We start from the raw sequence: 22237 nt of genomic DNA on the forward strand, positions 1-22237 counted from the left end.
CTTCAGACATATCACCAGTGATATCACCTGGTCCACGTCCTCTTCTAAATGCAGCTTGGATTTCTGACTCCCTGTTAATATATTACTCTAGCCATTTTAAAATCCGCAAAATTTTACCTGCCTTTGACATTGTTCTGTAGTTTTCATACTCTGTTGGGTTTTATTTCTTTATAATGGTCACAAATATGAATCACCACCAGATGGTTGACCAGTTCACTGTCTTCCAGTTGTCTTGGTCTAGATGAATGAGCACACGCAGCCCTGCATCTATTTATTGAAACGTCTCACTAGGTGTTTCTTCAAATCCTGGAGCCTTGTTTATCACCAACCCCTGTAGTGCCGCTTGGAGTTTTTCAGTAACATTGGTCCTTGATCGTGTATTTCCTCCTGGAATAGTTACGCATGGACACATTCTTTTTGGTACAGTGATACTGTGTATTCCTCCTTTATATATCATTTTGAAAATCTCCTCTCTTTGCTGTGGAATCAGAAACGAGTCATAACTGACCCACCACTGGGTTTTCTTAGGTGACTGTAAATCACATAGGAGGAGACTGCCCATCTTTGACCCTTGGAGCTCCTCTTGGATTCGGACCACCAGGGAGGCTAAGCTCCCCATGGACTAGACCACCAGGACAGTACTTGCGTCATAGCCAGAGAATATTTCTCCCTTGTAAAAGCTGACTGACAGATAAGTAGTATCTAAAGCCTTGCAGAGTGAGAGGAAAACAAATAGCATAAAAGAGATGATCCCCTCTACCAGGGAGGCACAAAGCTGGGGGAAGGAGTCTGATTAGAACCTGGGTGTGGCCAGTCCTCGGTAAGCACTTTCTCTTCATTTCTGCTGGAAAATTAAATTAAGCACAGCCATCTTTGCAAAGTAAATAAAAGCTGGTCTTTTTAGATCATCAGCACTTTCTGTTACTAATAATTACTTAGAAATTGAAAGCAGTGGCAATAAATGGGAAGAAAGAGGGATAAAAACCCTTACAGAGGGAGCAGACGTGGGCTCACACACAATTAACTGCATGTGCACACACACACACACACAGAGAGAGAGAGAGTGTCTGTGCTGGGCTTCGGGAGGGCGTCCCGGCATGAGGACAGCCGAGAGGAATTTCCATTCACCCGTTAAGCAAATATTTATTGAGGAACTAGGATGTACCAGGCTTCATATTTCTTGCTGCCCATAGTCCTTTGAGTTTTCAGGTCATTTATTTTAAGGAGGCAAAATTGCAGTTTGCTGTTTTTCAAGCCCAAATGCTTCCAGCTCAAGAATTGACTTTGATTGTTGGGCTAATGAATTTGCGCAGCGTTCTGAGAAGTGAAAGTGATAAAGGAGAATTATTATTTTTTCTTGTTGTAAAACTAGACAGCACAAAACAGCAACAAAAACATTGTAAGACTGATAAGATTCTTTTTGGTACAGTGATCCTGTGTATTCCTTCTTTACATATCATTTAAGAAATAAGCCCAAGAAATAACCAATAAGAAGTTGACTGCTTTATTAGAACTGTTATATCTCTTTCCAGTAAATGAATATGTAAAATCGGTTTGAAGTGCATGATTAGTTGTTGCTGGTGTTAGGTGTTGTCAAGTCGATGACAACTCATCGCAACACTATATAAACCACAGGTGTAAACCTGGCTTTATCTTGCACCCTCCCCACAATCTCTGAAATGCTTACCCCAATTGTTGCAGTCACAGTGTCAGTCTGTCTTGTTGAAGGTCTTCCTCTCATTCGCTGACCCTCCGCTTTCCCCAGCATGACTTGCTAAGACTTAACAGAGCCAGCTGTAAGTAGCTTCTTTGGATAATAGAGGAGTCCCGAGTGGCCGTTTGGAGTGAGCAGGGAGGCGCATTCCACCAGAGGGCGCCCATCTGGCTCTGCAATGAAGACAGAGTCCCCTGTTTTAATTAGCCAGAATTAGCATAACAAGGCAAAGGAAGCCTGATGAGTGCCTTGTTTTTTGTTGTTGTTTTTTTTTTTTGGCTTTTTTTCTCTATAATTATATTTTATTAATTTTCATAAACATTTACAGAGATTTTGGGTTTCCATTCATTCATTGTTGCACTATTCTCTCTACCCTCCTCCCAGTTTGTTCTTGTCCAAATGCCACAGTGCTTGTCAAAGCCAGTTCTGATTAATCTTCTTTGTCAGTGTGTCCTTTGCCATTCCCTATCACTCCTCCCTGAGAGAGACTTCACCCTGAGTCATAAGGAAAAGTGGATGGCGTATTCTCTTAGCTACTTCCTGCTGAAAAGGGACGCTGTGGGTTTCAGGGTGAAGATCTTCTCTCACTACTCTAAAGGGCCCCTTTGGCAGTAGGAAACACATAGACTATTATGGAGATTGATTTTGGAATTTAGATGCAGTCTTACTGATTGTGCTTGGCCGTACATGTTCATATCCTTGAAGATGTATCATGGGGGTGTTGCAACCTAGAAGACACAAATTTGACTAACAAGTTATAAGTACATTAGTCCAAAAATTATGGAAAAGTAAAAGAAAAGATTCTTTCATTGTTTTACAAACCCTCCCCCAGGTCCCCTCCACCATGTAGCCCTCGCTCTAGTCTCCTGTGATGACAGAAATACCTAGTTATATATCTCTTTTAGACAATTTTCTCCCTCCTCTGTTTCAGTGCAGTATACATTATTGAACCCATCTTACTCAGTCTCTCCCCAACCCTGAGGTTAGTCCCATTCCACAACAGTGGCATCATGTAATATTTGTCCTTTTGTGACCGGGATATTTCACTCAGCATAATGTTCTCCAGAGTCAACCATTTTGAATAATATTGCATGAGTTCCTTGTTTTTTAATGCATAGTATTCCATTGTGCGAATATACCACAGCTTCTCTAGCCATTCGTTTGTTGATGGGCACTTAGGTTGTTTCCAACTCCTTGCTATTGTGAACAAAGCTGCAATAAACATGGGTGTGCATATATCTGCTTGGATGTCAGCTATGGTCTCTTCAGGGTATATTCCCAGTAGTGGAATTGCTGGGTCAAATGGTATCTCTATTTGCAACTTTTTGAGAAAGCGCCATACTGCTTTCCACAGGGGTTGCACCATTTTACACTCCCACCAACAGTGAATCAGGGTTCCAGTTTCTCCACAACCTCGCCAGCATTTGTTGCTTGTTGTTCTGTTAAATTTTGCTATTTTGACTGGGGTGAAATGATATCTCATAGTTGTTTTCTGATGAGTGCCTTGTACAACCATATTTATAAGAATCTTAAGCTCCAGGGAGCTCTGGTGGCCTAGTGGCAAGAAGCTGTACTGCAATCCCAGAGGTACACAGTTTGAATCCACCAGATGCTCTGCTGGAGAAGGAGGGGCAATCTCCTCCTGTACCAGTCAGATCCGATTTGATGGTACACACACAAAAAAAATAATAAACTTTTTTTAAAATAAAGAATCTTAGGCACCCTACAAAAAACAGGCCACATAAACCGTGTTTTCACATTACATTTTAGTTATTGTAACTTCATTTACCTTTAGATTTTTCTTGCTGTTGGGGCAGGAACAAAATAATTGTCTCCACTGAGATACATATCCACTATCTAGGGCTTAGACAAGATAGTCTTTTTCTTTCCTAGTAAGTTATTCCTTGGAGAAGCATATCATGTTTAGAAAAGTGGACGGTGAGCGAAACAGAGGAAGACTGTGAACCAGCTGGATTGACGCAGAGACTGCAGTAACAGGCTCAAGTCAGAGGTGACGGGGATGGCAAAGGCTAGGCCGTGGGTCACAGGGTCGCTATGGGTTGTGCTCTACAGCACCTTTCACCAGCAATTCCTTCATGATTTTTTTTTTCCTGTTTTGATGGTCATTGATTTCATAGATTTGTTCCCTCTCTGTCTTTCCTACCAGTTTACTTCGGTGTCCCCAACAGTTCCTGAATTCTTGAAAACTCCTCCTGCGGATCAGCCTCCCACAAGGTCCACCGCACCCATTGCCCCCCCAAACACGGTGTCCTCAGTGAAGCCTGGGCCAGCACTGGTAAAGGTGGGTAGCCGGGCCACACTGGCCTGGTCCTTCACTCCTAACTACTGTTAACACCCTGTAAGCTGAAAGCAGCTCTCCGTGCATTTATCTAAGACCCCCAGTCTGCCTTCCAGCCTGTAGCCTTAAAAACAAAACCACAGAGAACTTGCTAGAACTCTGTGTTAATGTGTGAAACTACACCCTTAACTCCTGGCCTGCTGTGAATTTGACAGACATTTGACTAACTGGTTTTAGAAACAGACTTACGTACAGATACAGAGAAATGCCACAGAATTTGGTCTAGACAAGACTCCTGGAGCACCACCAAAAAAAAAAAATTTAAAAAAAAAACACCCCAACTGCTCCAGGTTCATTTTGTCAGCAATTCTCGATTCTGCTACCACCACGGCAGACAGACGAAACGTGGGGAAAATAAGGTAGTTGCCTCATCACAACATTTGTGACTCACCAGCCACACAGATGTCTTTAATGGCCACATGGTTTTAGGGTTTAATTCCCCAGGAATATCCGGCACACAGATGTTGAGTCCCATCCCCCATAAAGCCAATTGTATTAAAAAGTCAAGGTGCATAAAATGGTCCGTCGTGACAAATGGTCACTACTTTATGAAGTACATCAACATATTTGGATGATGGTGGTGATGATGATGATGATGATGATGATGATGATGATGATGATGATGATGTTAAGGAGCCTTGATATCAGGTGCCAGTGGCTAAGTGCTCAGCTGCTGACCTAAAGGATAGTTGTTCAAACCCAGCAGACCTTTCATGAGAGAAGGAGGTGGCAGTGTACTTCCATGAAGATTACAGACAGGGGAAACCCTGCCTCTGCGGTGTGCTCAGTCTGGTGAGTCAGGTTCACTGTGAATCTGAGGCTTGAAGGGGTTTTGCTTATTATTTTGAAGATGTTATAATGTATCTCAAATTTTTTTTTAGTGTTTCTGGAAGTACTTCATTCATTTTTTTTTATATGTAGAAAAGTACACTGTCTACTAATTATTGACTAACTGGTGTCAGGTATGAACCATATGTAAGTGTTGTGACTTACTTACAAAGTCGCCTACAGATAACTTTAGGAATGAAATAAAGTCCTGACTGGAGTCCACCTCAATCAGTATATATTATCTAATGGCAGGAAGCTGTCCTGCAATCCCAGTGGCGCACAGTTTGAATCCACCAGCTGCTCTGTGGGAGAAAGATGGGCAATCTCCTCCCACGCTATTAACTGCCTCAGAAAATCTGCCAGAGGGTCATCCATGGGTCAGTTCCGACTTGACGGTACACGACAACAACAAACATAGATCAATACATGTATATAACATGGTGTTCTCCAAGTTTAAGTCACAGCACATCTTATTTCACGGAACACACCATTAACACAACTTAGGACTGTATACTCTATTTCTTAATGTGGTTTTTTTTGTTTGTTTGTTTTTTTAATTTTTATTTTATTATTTTTGTGTGACTGTACCGTCAAATCAGATCTGACTGGTGCAGGAGGAGATTGTCCCTCCTTCCCCGGCAGAGCATCTGGTAGATTCGAACCGTGCGCCTCTGGGATTGTAGTTGCAGCTCCTTACCACTATCTTAATGTGTTTTTTAAAGTATATTTAGAATTGCTAAATAAAGGGAGAGAAAAGTTAACTGAGGAGTAGCTTGATTGTTTCATATGTGCTTTTTGCCTAAACTAGAGAAACTTAAGCCATTAGAAAGGAGCATGAGAGAACCAGTCACCAGCCCTGTCCTCCCTCTCAGATGGGGAAGGAGACTAAAGCCTGAGGAAAATAAGTGACAACGCGAGGACAGACCCTGGCCCCCGAATCCCCGCTACCCATCTCAGTCCATCAGGTGCAGCATGGTCCTGGGCAGGGAATATCTCCCAGCTCACCGTGGCGCATGTGTATCTTGTACCTTATGTCTGTCGACCTGTCAGCCCTTGCCATCTGACCTTCGTAGAAAGAATTGTACTCCAAGCTTTTTTTATCAGTCTAGCCAGGCACACACGGCCTCAGTCATCTACCACTGTCTTCCCTGAGTTAGCAATAGAGCCAGAAATTCAAGAGCGGGTCAGCAGTGCCAGTGCAACAGCTCTCACCTCCTCCTACTACCTTCTCACATGTGCCCCACGGAGAGTAGAGGGCAGAGGGCCAGCCGTCCGTTCCTCCAGGGACTGAGAATCTCTTCCTGGCTCCCCTGTGCTCCGAGGTTCTGTTCTTTACTAGCATCTGTAAGGTACAAGGACTTTGCTTCTAATGAAAGAAACACTGTTTAAGAATATTATATTCTCTGAGGGTGGAGAGGGAGGAAAATGTGCAACAAGGAATGAATGGAAATTCACGTTTTCCATAAACTTTTATTAAAATATTAATTTAAAAAAATAATAGGAAATGCTTGTGACTGTATCAGGAAAGGACAGAAACACGTGAGGAAACAAACTATCATTCTTTGGACTTCCCGATGAGGCTAGCTGCTTCTCAGCGTCATGCACAGAGAAAACAGGCTTGCGCTGGCCAGTAGTTGGAAGCACATCGAGTCCGCAGAGTCCTGATTCTGTGTGTCTGCCCTGGTTCTGTCCCTGCTGGGTGACTGGCAGGGTCAGTAGTGAGGGTTTTTTGTCATTACGTAGCCGTTTCCTCAGCTCTGTGCCACTCAGACTCCACTCATCCAGGATCTCTATAAAAACCTTAGACATAAAATTTATTGTCAGTTGTAGAACTAACAGATGACAGTGAGTTGATTATTTTTATGCGATTATAAAAGAGATGATTCTTTTTTGGCAGTGATGTATAGATGTGAAGGATCAGATAATTGAGGTTTTTCCCCATTAGCATGTGCATTCACAATTATTGGTTCAGCAGATACTTACTCAGTGCCTACTAAGTGTCAGGCCCTGTTTGGATGCTGCTGTTGCCAACTCTGCCTCCTGGTGACGCTGTGCACAGCGGGACGAATTGCTGTCCAGTCCTGAACTGTCCTCAAAGTCATTGCAAAGTTGCAGTCTGTTATTGACTTTGCTTTGAGGCAACAGGTCTTCCTCAGTCATATTTTGAATGCCTCCCAGTTTAAGGGGCTCATCTCCCAGCACTGTATCGGACAGTGTTCAGCTACTATCTACAAGGTTTCCACTGACTAATTTTTTGAAGGGGCGGGGCGGGTAAACCCGAGAGAATGCAGAAGTTGTAGAAGACTATCATTAATGTCATTATCACTAATATGAAAAGGTTAACTCATTTTGAAGATAGTTTTAAAATGACTAAAGCAGTATTTTTTTAAAAAAATTATATTGCCAGGTCCTTCTTCCTCATCGTCTCAGTCTGTAAGTAAACTTGTTCACCTATTACCCTGCTGCTGTTTGAAATGTCAGCAGTGTAGCTCCTAACATCACAGCAACATGCTGCCACAGAATGACAACATGACAGGTCCCGGGCATGATAAAGGATCCCTGGTGGCTTAGTTATAATGTGTCAGGTTGCTTACGGTTGGCAGTTCAAATCCACCATTCACCCCACAGGAGAAAGACCAGCAGTCTCCTCCCATAAAAATTGACAGCCTTGTAAACCTAAAGAAGGATCGCTGTGATTTGAAACCTGCTCAGCAGCAGAGGGTTGGCTTGGGTTGGTCAAGCATAGATACAGCAGTGAAGCAAACAACACAAATCCCTACCCTTGGATGAGAGTGGAGACCTAAACAGAGTGTGTCAGTAGGTAATAAAGCATGGACAGGAGGTGCTGGGGAGACATTTGTGTTTTAAACAGATTGACAGAAGACAAATAAGCAGATAACAGAAGTGAGGGAAGTTGTCGTCAGGATATTCGAGAAAGAAAATGTGAAGCCGGTGTGCCTGGACACAGGGTGGCCAGGAGACCCTCATATGGACTAAACCCGAACCAGAATTCTGTAAAGCCCTGAAAGAGGCAGGCTTTTCACCACAGCTGAGACTGGAAGCTGCTGGATCTGAGCAGATGTGTTGAAAACAGCAGAAGTGGACGCAGAGGCTGTTAAAGGTCTGACCCACTGCAAGAGACAAGTGGCAGCCTCCCAGGGCTCCTGCCTGCTCCCTCCAAAGTCTGTACCCGCGGGCTTTGCTGACAGATGATGTTGCACGTGGAGATAGAGAGAGTGTCACTCTACCGTATTTGTCTGAGCCACTAGAAACTGGCATCTCCTGTGACATGAAGGAGGACACCTGGAGCTTGAGGAGCTTATTAACCTGTTTATTCATAGCTACCATACGGAAAGCCAGCACAGAGCCCACATCTGTGTGGGCAGTTAAATGCCAGGCTGGGAACTTGTGCAAGGTTTCCACTGATGACTTCTATTTTTTTTTATTGTTTAGAAAGTATACTCATCAGTTGAAGTAATAAAGATCTGGTGAGAAATAAGGCATGAGATAGTGTTCAGAAAGAATAGGAAAATAAATGCCTATGTATAATAAAGGATCACTTGAACTTGGTAGTCATATTTTAAAGTGAGACTTATCAGCTTGCTGTCCTGGGGTTTTTTTATTGGGGTGGGGTTTTTTTGGTTTCGTTTGATATGGTTTGGGTTTTTTTTTTCAGCCTCTCTTTCTGCGTCATAAGTACAGGCATGAAATGGACCAATGACTCTCGACAGGGGACTTAGCCCACTATCCCAGAAACATTTGGTAACTTCTAGAGGCAGAAGGTCAAGGACTGCAGCCTTCAATATAGATTGAAGTTAAACATCAAGAAAACAAAGATCCTCACCACTGAACCAATTGGTAGCATCATGATAGATGGTGAAGAGATTGAGATTGTTAACAGCTTCGCTTGCTTGGCTCCACAGTCAGCATTCTTGGGACCAGCAGCCAGAAAATCAAGACTAATTTAATTGGGAAAATGTGCTCTCAGGGACCTCTCCAGAGTACTGAAGAACAGCGATGTCAGTCTAGAGACTAAGGTGTGCCTGACCCAGACCATGGTCTTCTCAGTTGTTATGCATCAGAGCTGGACAATCAGTAAGCATGATAGAAGAAGAGTTGATAATACTTTGAACTGTATTGCTGGAGAAGAATATTGAATATACAGTGGGCTTCTAGGAGAACAAACATGTTTAACCTGGAGAGGGTGAAACCAGGCTGCTCCTTGGAGGCAAGGATGTTGAACCTCTATCTGATACATTTGGGGCATGTTGCCAAGAGGGGCCAGTTCTTGGAAAGAGACATCATGCTTGGAAGGGTGAAGGGACAGCACAAGAGAAAAAGATCCTGGATGGTATGGATTGACTCAGTGACTGTCGTCATGGGAATAAGTGTATCAGAGACAATGCATTTGGCTCAGGATAGAGCAAGGTTCAAAGCCATTGTACATAGGGTCGCATAGAGTCAGCCACAGGTAACTTAACAACACAAAATAACAGCAACAAGAGACATTTTGCTAACATCTTGACAAGGAAGACCTGTTACCATGACTATTGTTCAGATTTACCCACCAACCACCATAGCCAAAGATGAAGACATTGAGAAATCTGTCAGCCTCTGCAGTCTGAAATTAATCAAACATGTAATGAAAATACATTCACTGTTGGAAATGAAATAAAAACAAGCTTTGGTGGTTGGAAAATGGCCTGGGTGACAGAAATGAAATCAGAGAACATATTGGTAGAATTTTGTACAACCAACAACTTATTCATCACACACAAACAACAGCTACACACATAGACCTCACCTGATGGAATACAACAGTTCCCCTCAACCAAGAACAGCCCACTTCAAGCTATCAACTAAAATTCTGTTGGGAACCTGGATTAAAGGGAGAGTTGAGTTTAGGGTTGCTAAATGAGCAAGCCAGCGGGTGGACCATGCGAGTTAATGGACTGTGAGGCATGGTGGGTTAAGGCAAGCAACTGGGGGCAGTGTAAAGTCATCGTTGTTGTTGTTTTGTTGTTGTTGTTGTTGTGTGCTCTCAAGTTGCCAACGACTCACAGTGACCCTGAGTATAGTAGCCCTGAAACCTGCTCTGTCCTGTGCCAACCGCACTGTCTCTGACACACCTACCCTTATTACCCCAGTCACTGAATCACTCCATCTCATTGATGGTCTTCTTCTCTTTCTCTGTCCCTCCACCCTCTTTGCAACATGCCACAATATGTCAGATGAAGCCTCAGAATCCTTGCCTCCAAGGAGCAGCCTGGTTTCACCCTCTCCTGGATGAAACTGTTTGTTCTCCTAGCAGTCCATGGTATATTCAATACTCTTCTCCAACACCAGAGCTCAAAGGCATCAATTCTCTTTCTGTTATCTCTTGTCATTGTCCAGCTCTCTTGATAGATAGCAAGTTTGTAAACCCCTATGCCATCAAATATTTTTTGGGGATGGGGTCCAGGATGAAATTAGTTTTTAAAAAAAAAAAAAAAAAGCCCAGGGGGTGGCTGTGAAGTACTAGGATGCAGGGAAATGAGGTGATAATTTCCAATCATGACTAGGTTGTGACCATAAAAGTGAGTGGCTGAGGCGAGCTCTGGTGGCCTAGTGGCAAGAAGCTGCACTGCAATTCCAGAGGTGTGCGGTTCAAATCCACCAGATGCTCTGCTGAAGAAGGAGGGACAATCTCCTCCTGTACCAGTCAGATCTGATTTGACAGTACACACATAACGAAATAATAATAATAAAAAAATCTAAAAAAAAAGTGAGTGGCTGAGATAGAGGATGAGGTAGTTAGAAGAAAACACATTTTAAAATCTAGAGGTTAGACTGTTAGAAGGCTCACGGACCATTACCAGAGCAGAGTTGGAGAGTGAGAAAAAGAAAGCAAGTCCTGGGATTAAGTCAAGTCTAAAGAAAGGACAGGCCTGTGGTTGATTCTGAAACCCTGAGATCCATAAGAAGCAGCATTTTCATTATTTACAAATCCTCGGTGTGTAGAACGAGGCTAGTGGTATGCTAGGAAAGGTCTCACCTAACTCTCCAAGAGGGACAGTTTGTATCCTTTGCCAGTTCCTGTGGTATAAGTGCTCTTACCATGCAGTTTCCAGATCTTAACCTGGGAGAACATGCACAGTCAAGATTGCCCCGAGCACTCCTTGGGAAGCTCCTTAAATTGTCATCAAACCTCTGGTTGCAGAAAATGTTTCTATGATAAGGGAAGGTGTTAACAGTATGTAAGTGAAGGGGAGAAAGGCATATTTCTGATAAGAATGTATGACATCGTCATAGTAAACTTAACAAGTGAATAAGAAGAATATACAAAAATATTAAGAGTGCGTTTTTCTGGTCTGCTTTGCTTTGCTTTTTTCCCCTCATAATTTTTAATTCTTTCAACTTGAACATACATAGCATGATAGTATAATGCATCAATGAACTTTCTTTAGTACTTCTTAAAATAGCTTCTGGTTAAGTAGAACTTTTTGCTTAAGGCAGCTGAGGAAAAATATCTTACACCTTGTTTTTTAGAATTGACTTTGCAGTGAAGTTATTTTAGTAATAGATTTATATTGAGAAATAAAACATCTCATAAGTTACAAGTGTAGGGGAAAAATAATTCAGAGGGAAAGTCTGATTCTTACAAGATAAGGAACACATGATCCCACTCTCCATTTTTAAAATAAATAATGTCTTTTTAAAGAGCATCTTACTCAGTAGATTCATTCTTGTATTGGTTTCATAATCCAAAACCAAAAATTCAACTGCCATTGGGTCAATTCTGACCCAATAGTCAACCTTCCATCAGGTTCCTAAGGTTTTAAATGTTTTTGGAAAGAAATCACCCATCTTTCTCCCTTAGAAGGACTGTTGGATTTGAATTGCTGACCTTTCAGTTAGAAGCCTGGTGCATACTCCAGGACTCCTCTTTTCTATTATCATACCCAGCTTCTGTTTTTCATAGATTTTTTTTTAATGCCACTAAAACATTACAGCTTTATAATGAAATAACTTTAATCTTTTTCATACCGTATATTTAGTAGATAGCCTGTTTTTCACTTGAGATAATATATGAAGCCTTTAGCAGTATGTCGACGGAAGAGACCCAAAGTATACATTTACCGGATTTGAATGGAGAATGTTGCTGGACTTAAGTGTTTTGCTATTACCCTCAGAGAGCAGCATAGCAGGGGAAAACATAAGTTCTTAGAAGGTGGATTTCTTCCTCAATGTATCTATAAAATGTTTCCATGATTCTTGCATTGTACTTTGTATGCTGCTTTCCAAAGTGACTGCACCAGTCACACAGGGCCAGCTCTTAAACTGTTCTTTACTTCCTTCTCCAAAACAGCAAAGCCATCCCAAGAATCCAAACGACAAACACCGTAGCAAAAAGTGCAAAGATCCCAAACCTCGGGTCAAGAAGCTCAAGTACCACCAGTACATTCCGCCGGATCAGAAGGGGGAGAAGAACGAGCCGCAGATGGACTCCAACTACGCCCGCCTGCTCCAGCAGCAGCAGCTGTTCCTGCAGCTGCAGATCCTGAGCCAGCAGCAGCAGCACTACAACTACCAGACCATCCTGCCTGCACCGCTCAAGTACGGGCTGCGCTGGGGCCCTGCCTCCTTCCTGACGGGGTGGGCGGGTGGGAGGCCGTCAGGCTCCATGAGGAGGCCGTGGCTGGTGGGGTGTGTTTGCAGGCAGCATTGTCTTCAGGCTTATCCAGAGTCAGCACAGTGAGCGCACACACATCCCAGCCCAGTTTCCATAGGTTCTGAGCATTTCAAGGAAGAGAGACCTTTTCATCATGATGAAAAGATTTGTCTGCTATGCAGTGTCCTCAGAAAGGTGCTGGGTGCTGGCAGAAAAACATAGAAGTATTCAAAGATGTACCTTGTTAAAAAGAAAAGGCACCTGGGCATGAAATTGGACAGTTTGAGGAAGGCATTGTGGAAAAGGCAGTATTCAAAGGCGCCCTAGTGGGGCATCCCTCACAATGGAAGCTCTGCCTCACATTTCATTTGCTCCTTGCGTTAGACACCAATTAGCACTGCGCTTAACACTTGACATCATCATCCTTCCAGTGATTCCAGAAGGAACTGAAGTTACTGGCCTCGTCATATAGATGAAGAAAGAGCTCTGTGCCACATTAACACACTGAACTGCTAACCAAAAGGTCAGCAGTTCAAGCCCACTAGCCACTCCGAGAGAGAAAGATGAGACAGTCAGCTTTCCAAAGATGGTTGTTACTGTTAAGTGCTATCAAGTATAGACTGCCACTCATTCTGTTGGTGTTGTTGTGCGCTGTTGAGTCGTCTGCGACCCTATGTACAGCAGCTCTGAACCCTGCCCTGTCCTGAGCCATTCTCACTAATTCCAACACACAAAACCCCATGGCCCCAGTCACTGTATCAATCCATCTCATCCGGGGTCTTCCTCTCCCGTATTGTCCCTCCACTCTTCCGAGCATGTTGTCCTTCTCCAAGGACTGGTCTCTCCTGGCCACGTGCCCAGAGTAAGTGAGATGGAGTTTCAAAATCCTAGCCTCCAAGGAGAAACTTGGTTTCACCCTCCAAGTCAGACCACTCATAGCAACCTCATAAATAACTGATCTGAGCCTTGCCCTGTGCTGCACCATCCTAAGGGTCTCCGGCATGCTTACGCACATTGTTACAGTCATGTGTCAGTCCATCTCATTGAGAGGCTTCCTCTCTTTTGCTGGCCCTCTGCCTTTTCCAAGTATAATGTCTTTTCAAGGACTGGCTTCCGACAACGTGCTCAGAGTATGTGGAACAAAGTTTTACCCTCCTGCCTCTAGGGAGCCCTCTGGCTGCAACCTTGAAAACCTTGTGAGGCAGTTCTGTTCCGCATTATGCTGTCAGATGAGTCAGAATTACCGACAGTGAAGGGTTTCCTTTTGGTTTTTTTATAGAGGAGGAAACTGTTGAACTGAATGTCTCATGAAAGGATTTTTTTTAATCTATTGAGAAGCGTTTTCTGGGATGAAAGAATTTGTTTGGCTGATGGGAAGAACACAGCTGGGATGTGTGGTTGCTGAACTTTTGTATCCTCTCACTCATCTGTTCGTGCATTGAGTCTTTAGCTTTCCTCACTTCCTCAAGAATTCCCACAACTAAAATAACCCAGCCATCTGCCCAAAGAAAACATCATACGTAAAGATCTGGGAATCAACAGGGGGAAAGAACATTTATTCTTGTGTGCTATTTTACCACGAAAATGGAATATAAATTCTATTTAATCTCCATGTACTAAAAATGGAGACATCCTCTATGAGGATTGTTTATTTTGCCAAATTCCTTCACAAGAACCTATAGAGCTCATACAGTATTGGTATTCTACCTGCCTGTATAATGTGCTCCCCTGGGACCCTGGTGGCATAGTGGTTAAGTGACTGCTAACTGAAAGGTCAGTGGTTCCAGCCTGCCAGACTCTCCACGAGAAAAAGAAAGGCAGTCTGCTTCCATAAATATTTCCGCCTCAGAAGCTGCTCCACAGAGCAGTTCCACTCTGTCCTGCAGAATTGCTATGGGTTGGAATAGACTCAGTAACTGGCAGTTGACTTGGATTTGGGGAGAGCAACAACCTGCAGAGCTAAGAGTTTAGTCGTTGCCTGCCACACAGGCCTGGAAGGTCCCAGAAGGTCTTGTTCTCTCTCTGAACCCCAAGTTCTTCATCTCTGCAGTGACTACGTTTACTAGTTGTTGATTGCCATTGAATCAAGCATAACTCATAACAACAGTATGAACAAAAGACCTTAAACCTTTCTATAACTTTTTTTGTTTCTCAAAGTTCATAGTTTCCAGAGGCAGATATGTTCACTAGATTGTCCCTTTTTTATTTCTACTGATCCAGGGAGAACTAGATTAACTTATTTTTATTATTTTGAGGACTAAATAAAACGCAGAATTTTTAATCTTGAAACAAATACAGCATTGTAAAATTTCTACGAAAAAGGCAGCATAATTAGATGATTCAGTTAAACCATGAATTCTCAGAGAGGTAGTCTTGCCCCCAAGAGGACAAAAGTTGATTCTGGAAGAAATGATGAATCTTTCTCATTGGTACAGAGCACAGGTACATACACGGGAAGTGCCTAAACATATACAGTAAATCTTTGGAATTCAAATGACATGAGGAAAGTGATTATGAAAAAAATATTGAGAAAGACTCTTTGGGAGGACAACAATGAGCATAACGTTGAGTAACTGACTTAAATAGTATGTTTTTATAATTCTGACATGACATTTGAAAGTGGAATATTTAAGGGAATGAGATGTCATTTCATCCAAATGTCATTTCCAGTACTGAACAACTTAATGTCAGTGCAATTTTAGGTGGAGTTTTGAAGACCCCAAAACAAATGTCAAGTGTTAGCTGTTAATAAGGCCAGAAATTACTCCAGCCTCAGGCTTCCTGGCACTCCATTGAGGAAGCGTGTCGCACCATGGCTCTTACCTCGTAAGCACTGACCTTTCAGATCCCTATTTCAGAGTGTGGAATTCCCAGTCTCTGATTTTAGCACCAAGGCTTTATAATGACATTAAAGCTGAAACCACAGTGGAGCTGGGTGTGGGGGATCCACCATCATATGTGAACCTTTGGTGAATAGGCAGCACCTACCCATAAAACGAAATGCTGTGGTTCCCACCCAAGAGTTGGATGTCAGAAGCGGTTAGGGAGAGACTTGGCTTGAGCATGTAAAGGAGTTTAAAAGAGTTGATACCATGCACCTGATGTTAGGACTTGACAACTGATTCACCATCTTCTTTTTTAATTGAAGCGTAACTTAGAAATGTACATAAAATATAAGTGAAAACAGATCCCAGTGTGAGCATACCCCTGCAACCACCGCCTAAATCAAGAAATAACATTAGCAGTGCCCCAAAAGTTCCCCACATCCCCTCTCAGTGACTCTCCTGACTGCCATATTCAGCTTAGTTTTGCCTGTTTGTCAAATTCATGTAAATATCGTTTTACAGAAGCACTCCATGCACCTTCTTTTGGTGAACATGGCTTGTGAGAGGCATCTTTATGGTTGCAAATAGCTGTTCATTTTATATGGCTACTTAGTATTCCACTGTATGAATATTTATAATCCATCCATCATAATCCAGATGGAAGGCAGAATTACTTTCAGTTGGAGCAATTATGAGTAATGCTTTATCATAGATTGTGCTTTTTAGGGCACAAGTGTTTGTCTTTTCCTTGGGTGTTTTCAGAATGGAATAGCTGAGTCATAGGAGTCATCTGAAAACTCTGAAGCCATTTTTCAAAATGATTGTATCAGGCTACACCTCGACCAGCCATATTTGAGAGTTCTCTGAGTTCTTGCTGTTTTCACTCTTTTTTGGTACCATAACCCGGGATCAGACACTATTATCTTACTTGTAATTGTCTGCTGAGTATACAGTGTATTTCATTGTAATGTTAATTCACATTTTTCTCATACCTCTTGAAGTTGGGTACCTGTCTTAAAAATTTTGACCATTTTGATACACTTTATTTTGCTGTGCCTGTCCAAGATTCATCTCCCTCATGTGTTTCTTTTCTCTTTTTTACCCTCTTTGCAGGTTTTCTTTTTCTCTGCAAGCCCTCTTTGTCCATTCTAGCCATAAGACATTTTTCAGAAGGACTCTGACTTTCTGAAAGGTGTCCCTTGTAGTTAGTACTTTTCTTAGTTGGTGCTGTTCTGCTTACGAAATATTTACCTTTCAAAGTCCGGGAAGGTACTATCCTTTGTTGTTTGGGGAGTTTTTCCCCTAATAGTTGGACTGCTTTATAATTTGCAGTCAAATGTTTGAGGAATGATAGAAAGTAGGGATCAGTCAAGAACTGTCCCCCTACCCAGGAATACCCTATTGGCCCAGCATGATTTATTGGTTCTACCACCCTTTCCCATTTGTATTGCATAACAGTGTCTTCGTGGTAGCTTAAATAGCCACATAAGTGGGAATCTGCTTTTTTTTTTAATTCTCCCTTCTTTTCCATTTGTCAGTTTCTCCGTTTTGAATCAGCACCACTCTGTGGTATGGTACAAGTGTTACGATGGCTGTAGCTTCATGATAAAAGCTGATAACGTGGTAGTGGAACGCTTTCCGTTTGGGTTTTCTTCTTCAAGAATGCCGTGACCACTGTAACCGTTTGCATTTCCTTACAAAGCTTTGAATCACCATCTCAATTTTTGCTGGGATCTAATTTAACTGACATCTTTACCATACTGAGTCTTCCTGTCCATGACCGTGGCATTTTTCTCTTTCTAAATTAATGGTCAAATGAAAAAGCAGTGGTGGCAAATCCCGATCTTACTGTTTTATTGTAACCTAATTTTCTTCTTTTAAAGGCCACTCAGTGACAAAAACAACAACAGTGGGAATTCTGTTTTGAACAATACCACGCCCAGCGCACCAAGGCCGAACCCATCTGTTCCTGTGAGAAAGCCAGGGCCACTGCCATCCAGCTTGGATGACTTAAAGGTGAGACTTCCGTATAGATCTTGTCCACCAATAAGTGCCCCCAAATGTAAATGCTTTGTCTCAGTGTAAGTCATTCTTAATAGATATTCATCTTTACCAGAACATACGATCATTTGGCTTTAAATTTACTTTAAAGCCATCACTGCTGGCCAAGTACTATGTGCGAGGCACCACCATGCCAGCTCCATTTGACCCCACTGGCTCTGTTTTTCTTTTATTCCCTTCTCTGCAAGAAAGTCTAGCGGACAAGAAAATGTGCTCCAGGGTCTCCTTCCTGGTTTTTAATCCTAGCTTACCCGTCTGCTCGCTGTAGTCTTAAATAAGTGATGGGTCTGTCTGCCTCAGTTTGTCTGTAAAATGGGGATGAAGATGATGATAAAAGCTGCCTCGTGTGGTCATTGGGAATATTAATTGAGAAATCGTGTAACTGTTCAATCAGCGTAACCATTAGCATGACCACTATCCCTAGTATTAACTTTTTTTCCCTTTTCTTTCTTTGAGATAAAAAAGGAGTTACCCCCTTTAAATCAGCTACTTTATCACTGACCTTTTAAGTTCTTCAAGTCTGAAGTTGTGTTTATATGTTAAAGGAAAATAAACAGTGACCCCACTTTGATGTAGGCGACAGATCATCGTTATCTGAGCGGCATGGGTTCTTTTCCAGTCCCAGCATTCCCTGTAGACGTGTCAGTGAACTGGAGCACTCCCAGCAGAGACGTGATTTGTCTGTGATTCTGTTACAGGTGTCGGAGCTGAAGACAGAACTGAAGCTCAGGGGGCTGCCGGTGTCAGGAACCAAACCTGACCTCATCGAGCGCCTGAAACCCTACCAGGAGGTGAACAGCAGTGGTGTGGCCACAGGCAGCATCGTGGCAGTGACCACCCCTGCCCTGGTCACCAGCAACCCGGAAGTGACCGTGGCTTTGCCCGTCACAACACTACACAACTCTGTGACAAGCTCTGGCTCCACATTCAAGGCAGAGCTGTCCCCTAGCACAGCCCACGCAGAGACCGCCCACTCCCCTCTACCCATCTCACCAGCACCCTCTGAGCCATCCAGCCTCAGCACCGATGACACCAGCATGGCCGACACCTTCACCGAGATTATGACCATGATGTCCCCCTCCCAGTTCCTGTGCTCATCCCCCCTGCGCGTGACCAGCACGGAAGACAGCCTGAGTCCCACAGGCAGTACCCTGTCCAGTCTGGAGCTGGACGCCGCTGAGAAGGACCGCAAGCTCCAGGAGAAGGAGAAGCAGATCGAGGAGCTGAAGAGGAAACTGGAACAAGAGCAGAAGCTGGTGGAGGTGCTCAAGATGCAGCTCGAGGTGGAGAAGCGAGGGCAGCAGCAGCGGCCCCCAGAGCCCCAGCCCGGCCTCCCAGCTGGCTCGGTCACCAAACTGGATCCTGCTTCTGCCATCAAGGAGGAGTCCTCACCCCCCGACTGCTCCAGCTCCATCCCCATCCCAGTCGCCGGCCACTCAGTGAGGCAGCCTGTCCCAACCAGCGGCCAGACCCTCGTTGCCAAAAAGGCTGTGGTTATCAAGCAGGAGGTCCCCGGAGCCACAGCGGAGCAGCCCAGCCTCGTCCCTCAGTTTTATGTGAGTTCCCAGGGACAGCCTGCGCCCACTGTGGTGGCTCAGCCCCAGGCCCTGCTGACCACTCCGACAGCCCAGCTGCTGCTCCCAGTGTCCATCCAGGGCTCCAGTGTCACCTCCGTGCAGCTCCCTGTCGGCAGCCTCAGACTCCAGGTAGGCAGTGCGCCTCTTAGCGGAAATGCTAGCGCAGGCACCACACCTAAGCGTTCTCACACCTGCATCCACAGCAGTTTCCACAGCTGGAGAGAAAACACGCGGGGAGAAGAGAGGGAGGGTTCCTCTAATTGGGAATGGCCAACATTATTATAATTTCTACACAGTTAAAGACAGAGCCTCAGAATCCTTGCCTCCAAGGAGCTGCTTGGGAGGGTGGAGGGACAGCGCAGGAGGGGAAGGCCCTCTATGAGGTGGATTGAGTCAGTGACTGGGATAATCGGGATGGGTGTGTCAGAGACAATGCGATTGGCACAGGATAGAGCAGAGTTTAGGGCTGTTGTACATAGGGTCGCTATGAGTCGTAAGTGACTCAATGACACATAACAACAATAACAACAACACAGTAAAAACAAATGTGGGGTTTCTATTACCATTTGCTTTCCAGTGAGCACAAACTTTGACCATACTTTACACCACCAGTGCCATCCTCACCATAATAGCAGCTGTACCTGCTTTGTATGTGTAAGACACGGCAGCTGTACTTTAAAGGCTGACTTCATCTGATCTCCCGTCAGAAGATCCATGGAGTAGACCCATAGATCAGGAAACTGAGGCCTGGAAAGGTTTTGTTATTTGCCCCATGATGCAGGTAGCATGTAACAGAACTGTCATTTAAACACAGGACTCCAGACACCAGAGCTTTGACTCAGAAGCCCCTTCTTCCATCGGACCCCACATTTGTTTGTGGAAGGCACCAGTACTGCCGAATGATAAGGGATATCTAAGGAAGGGTGACTGGAAATGTCAGGCTGAGGAGTTGTCGAGGGAGATGACAGAACTCTGGAGCGTAAAATGCCCTTTTTATGCTGACACAGCCTGCTATTTTCCCTCGCTGGCTTTCATGTAATCTGGTTTGGGTACATTTGAGCCAATTGTAGACCTCAAGTAAGCAAGGTACCACTTGGACCAGGATGCCTCACCCTTGACTCCTCGGATGCCCTCAGCAGCAGAGAGGGCTGTTGTACCCGTGGTGACACACAGACATCCTGCTTCTCTTATTTTAGACTTTAGTTTGTGAATTTTTAAAAGTTCTTCCAAAATCTTTCAGTGTGTATATATGTTGCCCTGTACCATCATGTCAGAACTGACTCATAGCTGAACCTCAAGTCGGTTTCAGAAGCAATAAATCACACAGGAGGAGACTGTCCATCCTCCTCTTGCAAAGTAGCTGGTAGATTCCAGCTGCAAGCATTTGGGTTGGCAGTGCAACTCTACCACTGGCCCACCAGAGTGCCCTAAATGGGTGTATAGATAGAGAAATAATTTAGATAAAGGGGGAGAGATATATATGTAATCTCCCTCTCCAGCGAAAGTTCTCCTAAGAGTTTATGTTCCAAGAACAAGAAGCTTGTTTTATTCTTGGGCTGTGTGTCCCCAGCACATAGGGAGCTTTTTCCACAGAATGTGCAGATAACAACTGAGAGAGGACTTTGGGCAATTGGGCCAATGAAAAGTATTACAGGAGCGATGATTTAGAAAATTCCTCCATAACTTGGGAGAGACTGGAGAGCATTATCCTAAGTGAACAAACTCAGTCTCATAAGGACAAATACTGCATAAGACAATTATTGTAAAAATAGAAGGATAACTAGTAAAATGTGTATGAAGATCCAAAAGGGGGGGGGGTAGGAGGATGAGGATGGGCAAGGGGAAACCATAGCATCACACAGTTTGGTGGGTGGAGGGAGGGGGTGGGTAAAGGAAATGGGAAAGATCCGGTGGGGACCAGGAGAGACAGAGTAACGGTGGACATAGTTCCATGGCGATTAATTTTATAAAACATAATGAGCGCAACACAGGGAATGAAAGATAGTGTGAAACACAATGTATATGAAGTTGGTAAGCAACCCAATAAAAATTTTTTTTAAATTTCAGAAAATGTATTATAGGATTGGACTAAAGGTATAGAGCTTATATCCCATTGCCACTGAGTCAATTCCAACTCAGAGCAACCCTCCAGCCTGAGTCGGGCTGCCCCCAGAGGTTTCCGAGGTGGAAATCCCTGTGGCAGCAGAGGGGCTCAGCTTTCTCCTGGGATTTGGAAAAAGCAGCCAAGCACTTAATCACTGCACCACCCAGGGCCCTTGGGCCTCTTATATAGGACCTTTTTATTTCCACTTTCTGGTTTGCAAATGGAAGTGTTAGGGACCTACACGACAAGAGCAGCAGGTGAGGTACCTGGTGTGGGGTCTCATTCTCTGTTGTGTACGTGGTAACACTCAAATTCATGGGCATCCAACATAGTTCGTCTAGAGTATCAGTCAGCAGTCTGTTCCTGAGCCTTCTCAGAACACACATGAATTTCTCTAAAGCTTCAGAATTTAAGTCTTCACTGCAGTCTCAAAATGGCCTGTATGCCATCTGTAACCATTTGTCTTCTTTCGGTTATAATCCCCAAGCGACCAGTTACTCTACATTGAAGCTCTCGGTGGTCACTTTGATTCTGACAATTAAATTGCCGCTTTTCCTTCTCCTCCAGACTCCACCACAAGCTGGAATCCAGACTCAGCCTCAGATAGCCACTGCCTCCCAGATCCCTACCGCCACCTTGTCCTCAGGCCCGGCCCAGCCAGCACCTCAGCAACAGGACGCTTTCCCGCGACGCACGCTCGGTCAGCCTCAGCCAGTCAGGAAGGTCTGTGCACCGTCCCTGTCTGGCCCCACACACTGCGACACAACATGTGCCCGGGGTTGCCTGTTTCCACACTCGACCCTGTGGGATGAGCCTTGGTTCTGGTGCCCTGAGGTGGCTGTGCAGTCGATGTCCTGTGATTTGATAAAAACACTTGTCCTAACAGTTCACACTTTATCCAAAGAGGTATTTCAGAAATATTTTTTAATCCTCACATAATAGAATTCACTGAGTTTTCTAAAAAAAAATCTTTTTAAATTAATAATCATTTGGTAGGGGAAAATTGTTTACTGCTCCGTAAGAAAAGTTATTTGAGGAGGAACAAGCTAAAGACAAAAGTTTTTATCTTTGATAAGAACTTTATGTAATGTTACTGTTGTTATGAATCATTGAGTCAG

General features: G+C 43.9%; 1 protein-coding gene across 1 annotated transcript in view; it reads left to right on the forward strand.

Annotated features, from left to right (window-relative positions):
* The window catches only part of MKL2 (MKL/myocardin-like 2), a 130212-nt gene that overhangs the window by 101423 nt on the left and 6552 nt on the right, over nt 1–22237 (forward strand). Inside the window, exons 7-11 of the mRNA XM_006894497.1 lie at nt 3882–4016; nt 12250–12497; nt 17261–17393; nt 18137–18994; nt 21687–21842. Of these exons, the coding sequence (XP_006894559.1) occupies nt 3882–4016; nt 12250–12497; nt 17261–17393; nt 18137–18994; nt 21687–21842 (1530 nt within the window). The remainder of the gene's footprint in view (nt 1–3881; nt 4017–12249; nt 12498–17260; nt 17394–18136; nt 18995–21686; nt 21843–22237) is intronic.

The sequence above is a fragment of the Elephantulus edwardii genome, unplaced genomic scaffold (assembly GCF_000299155.1).
Source record: "Elephantulus edwardii isolate Elephantulus edwardi_28Jun2011 unplaced genomic scaffold, EleEdw1.0 scaffold00145, whole genome shotgun sequence".
Taxonomy (NCBI): domain Eukaryota; kingdom Metazoa; phylum Chordata; class Mammalia; order Macroscelidea; family Macroscelididae; genus Elephantulus; species Elephantulus edwardii.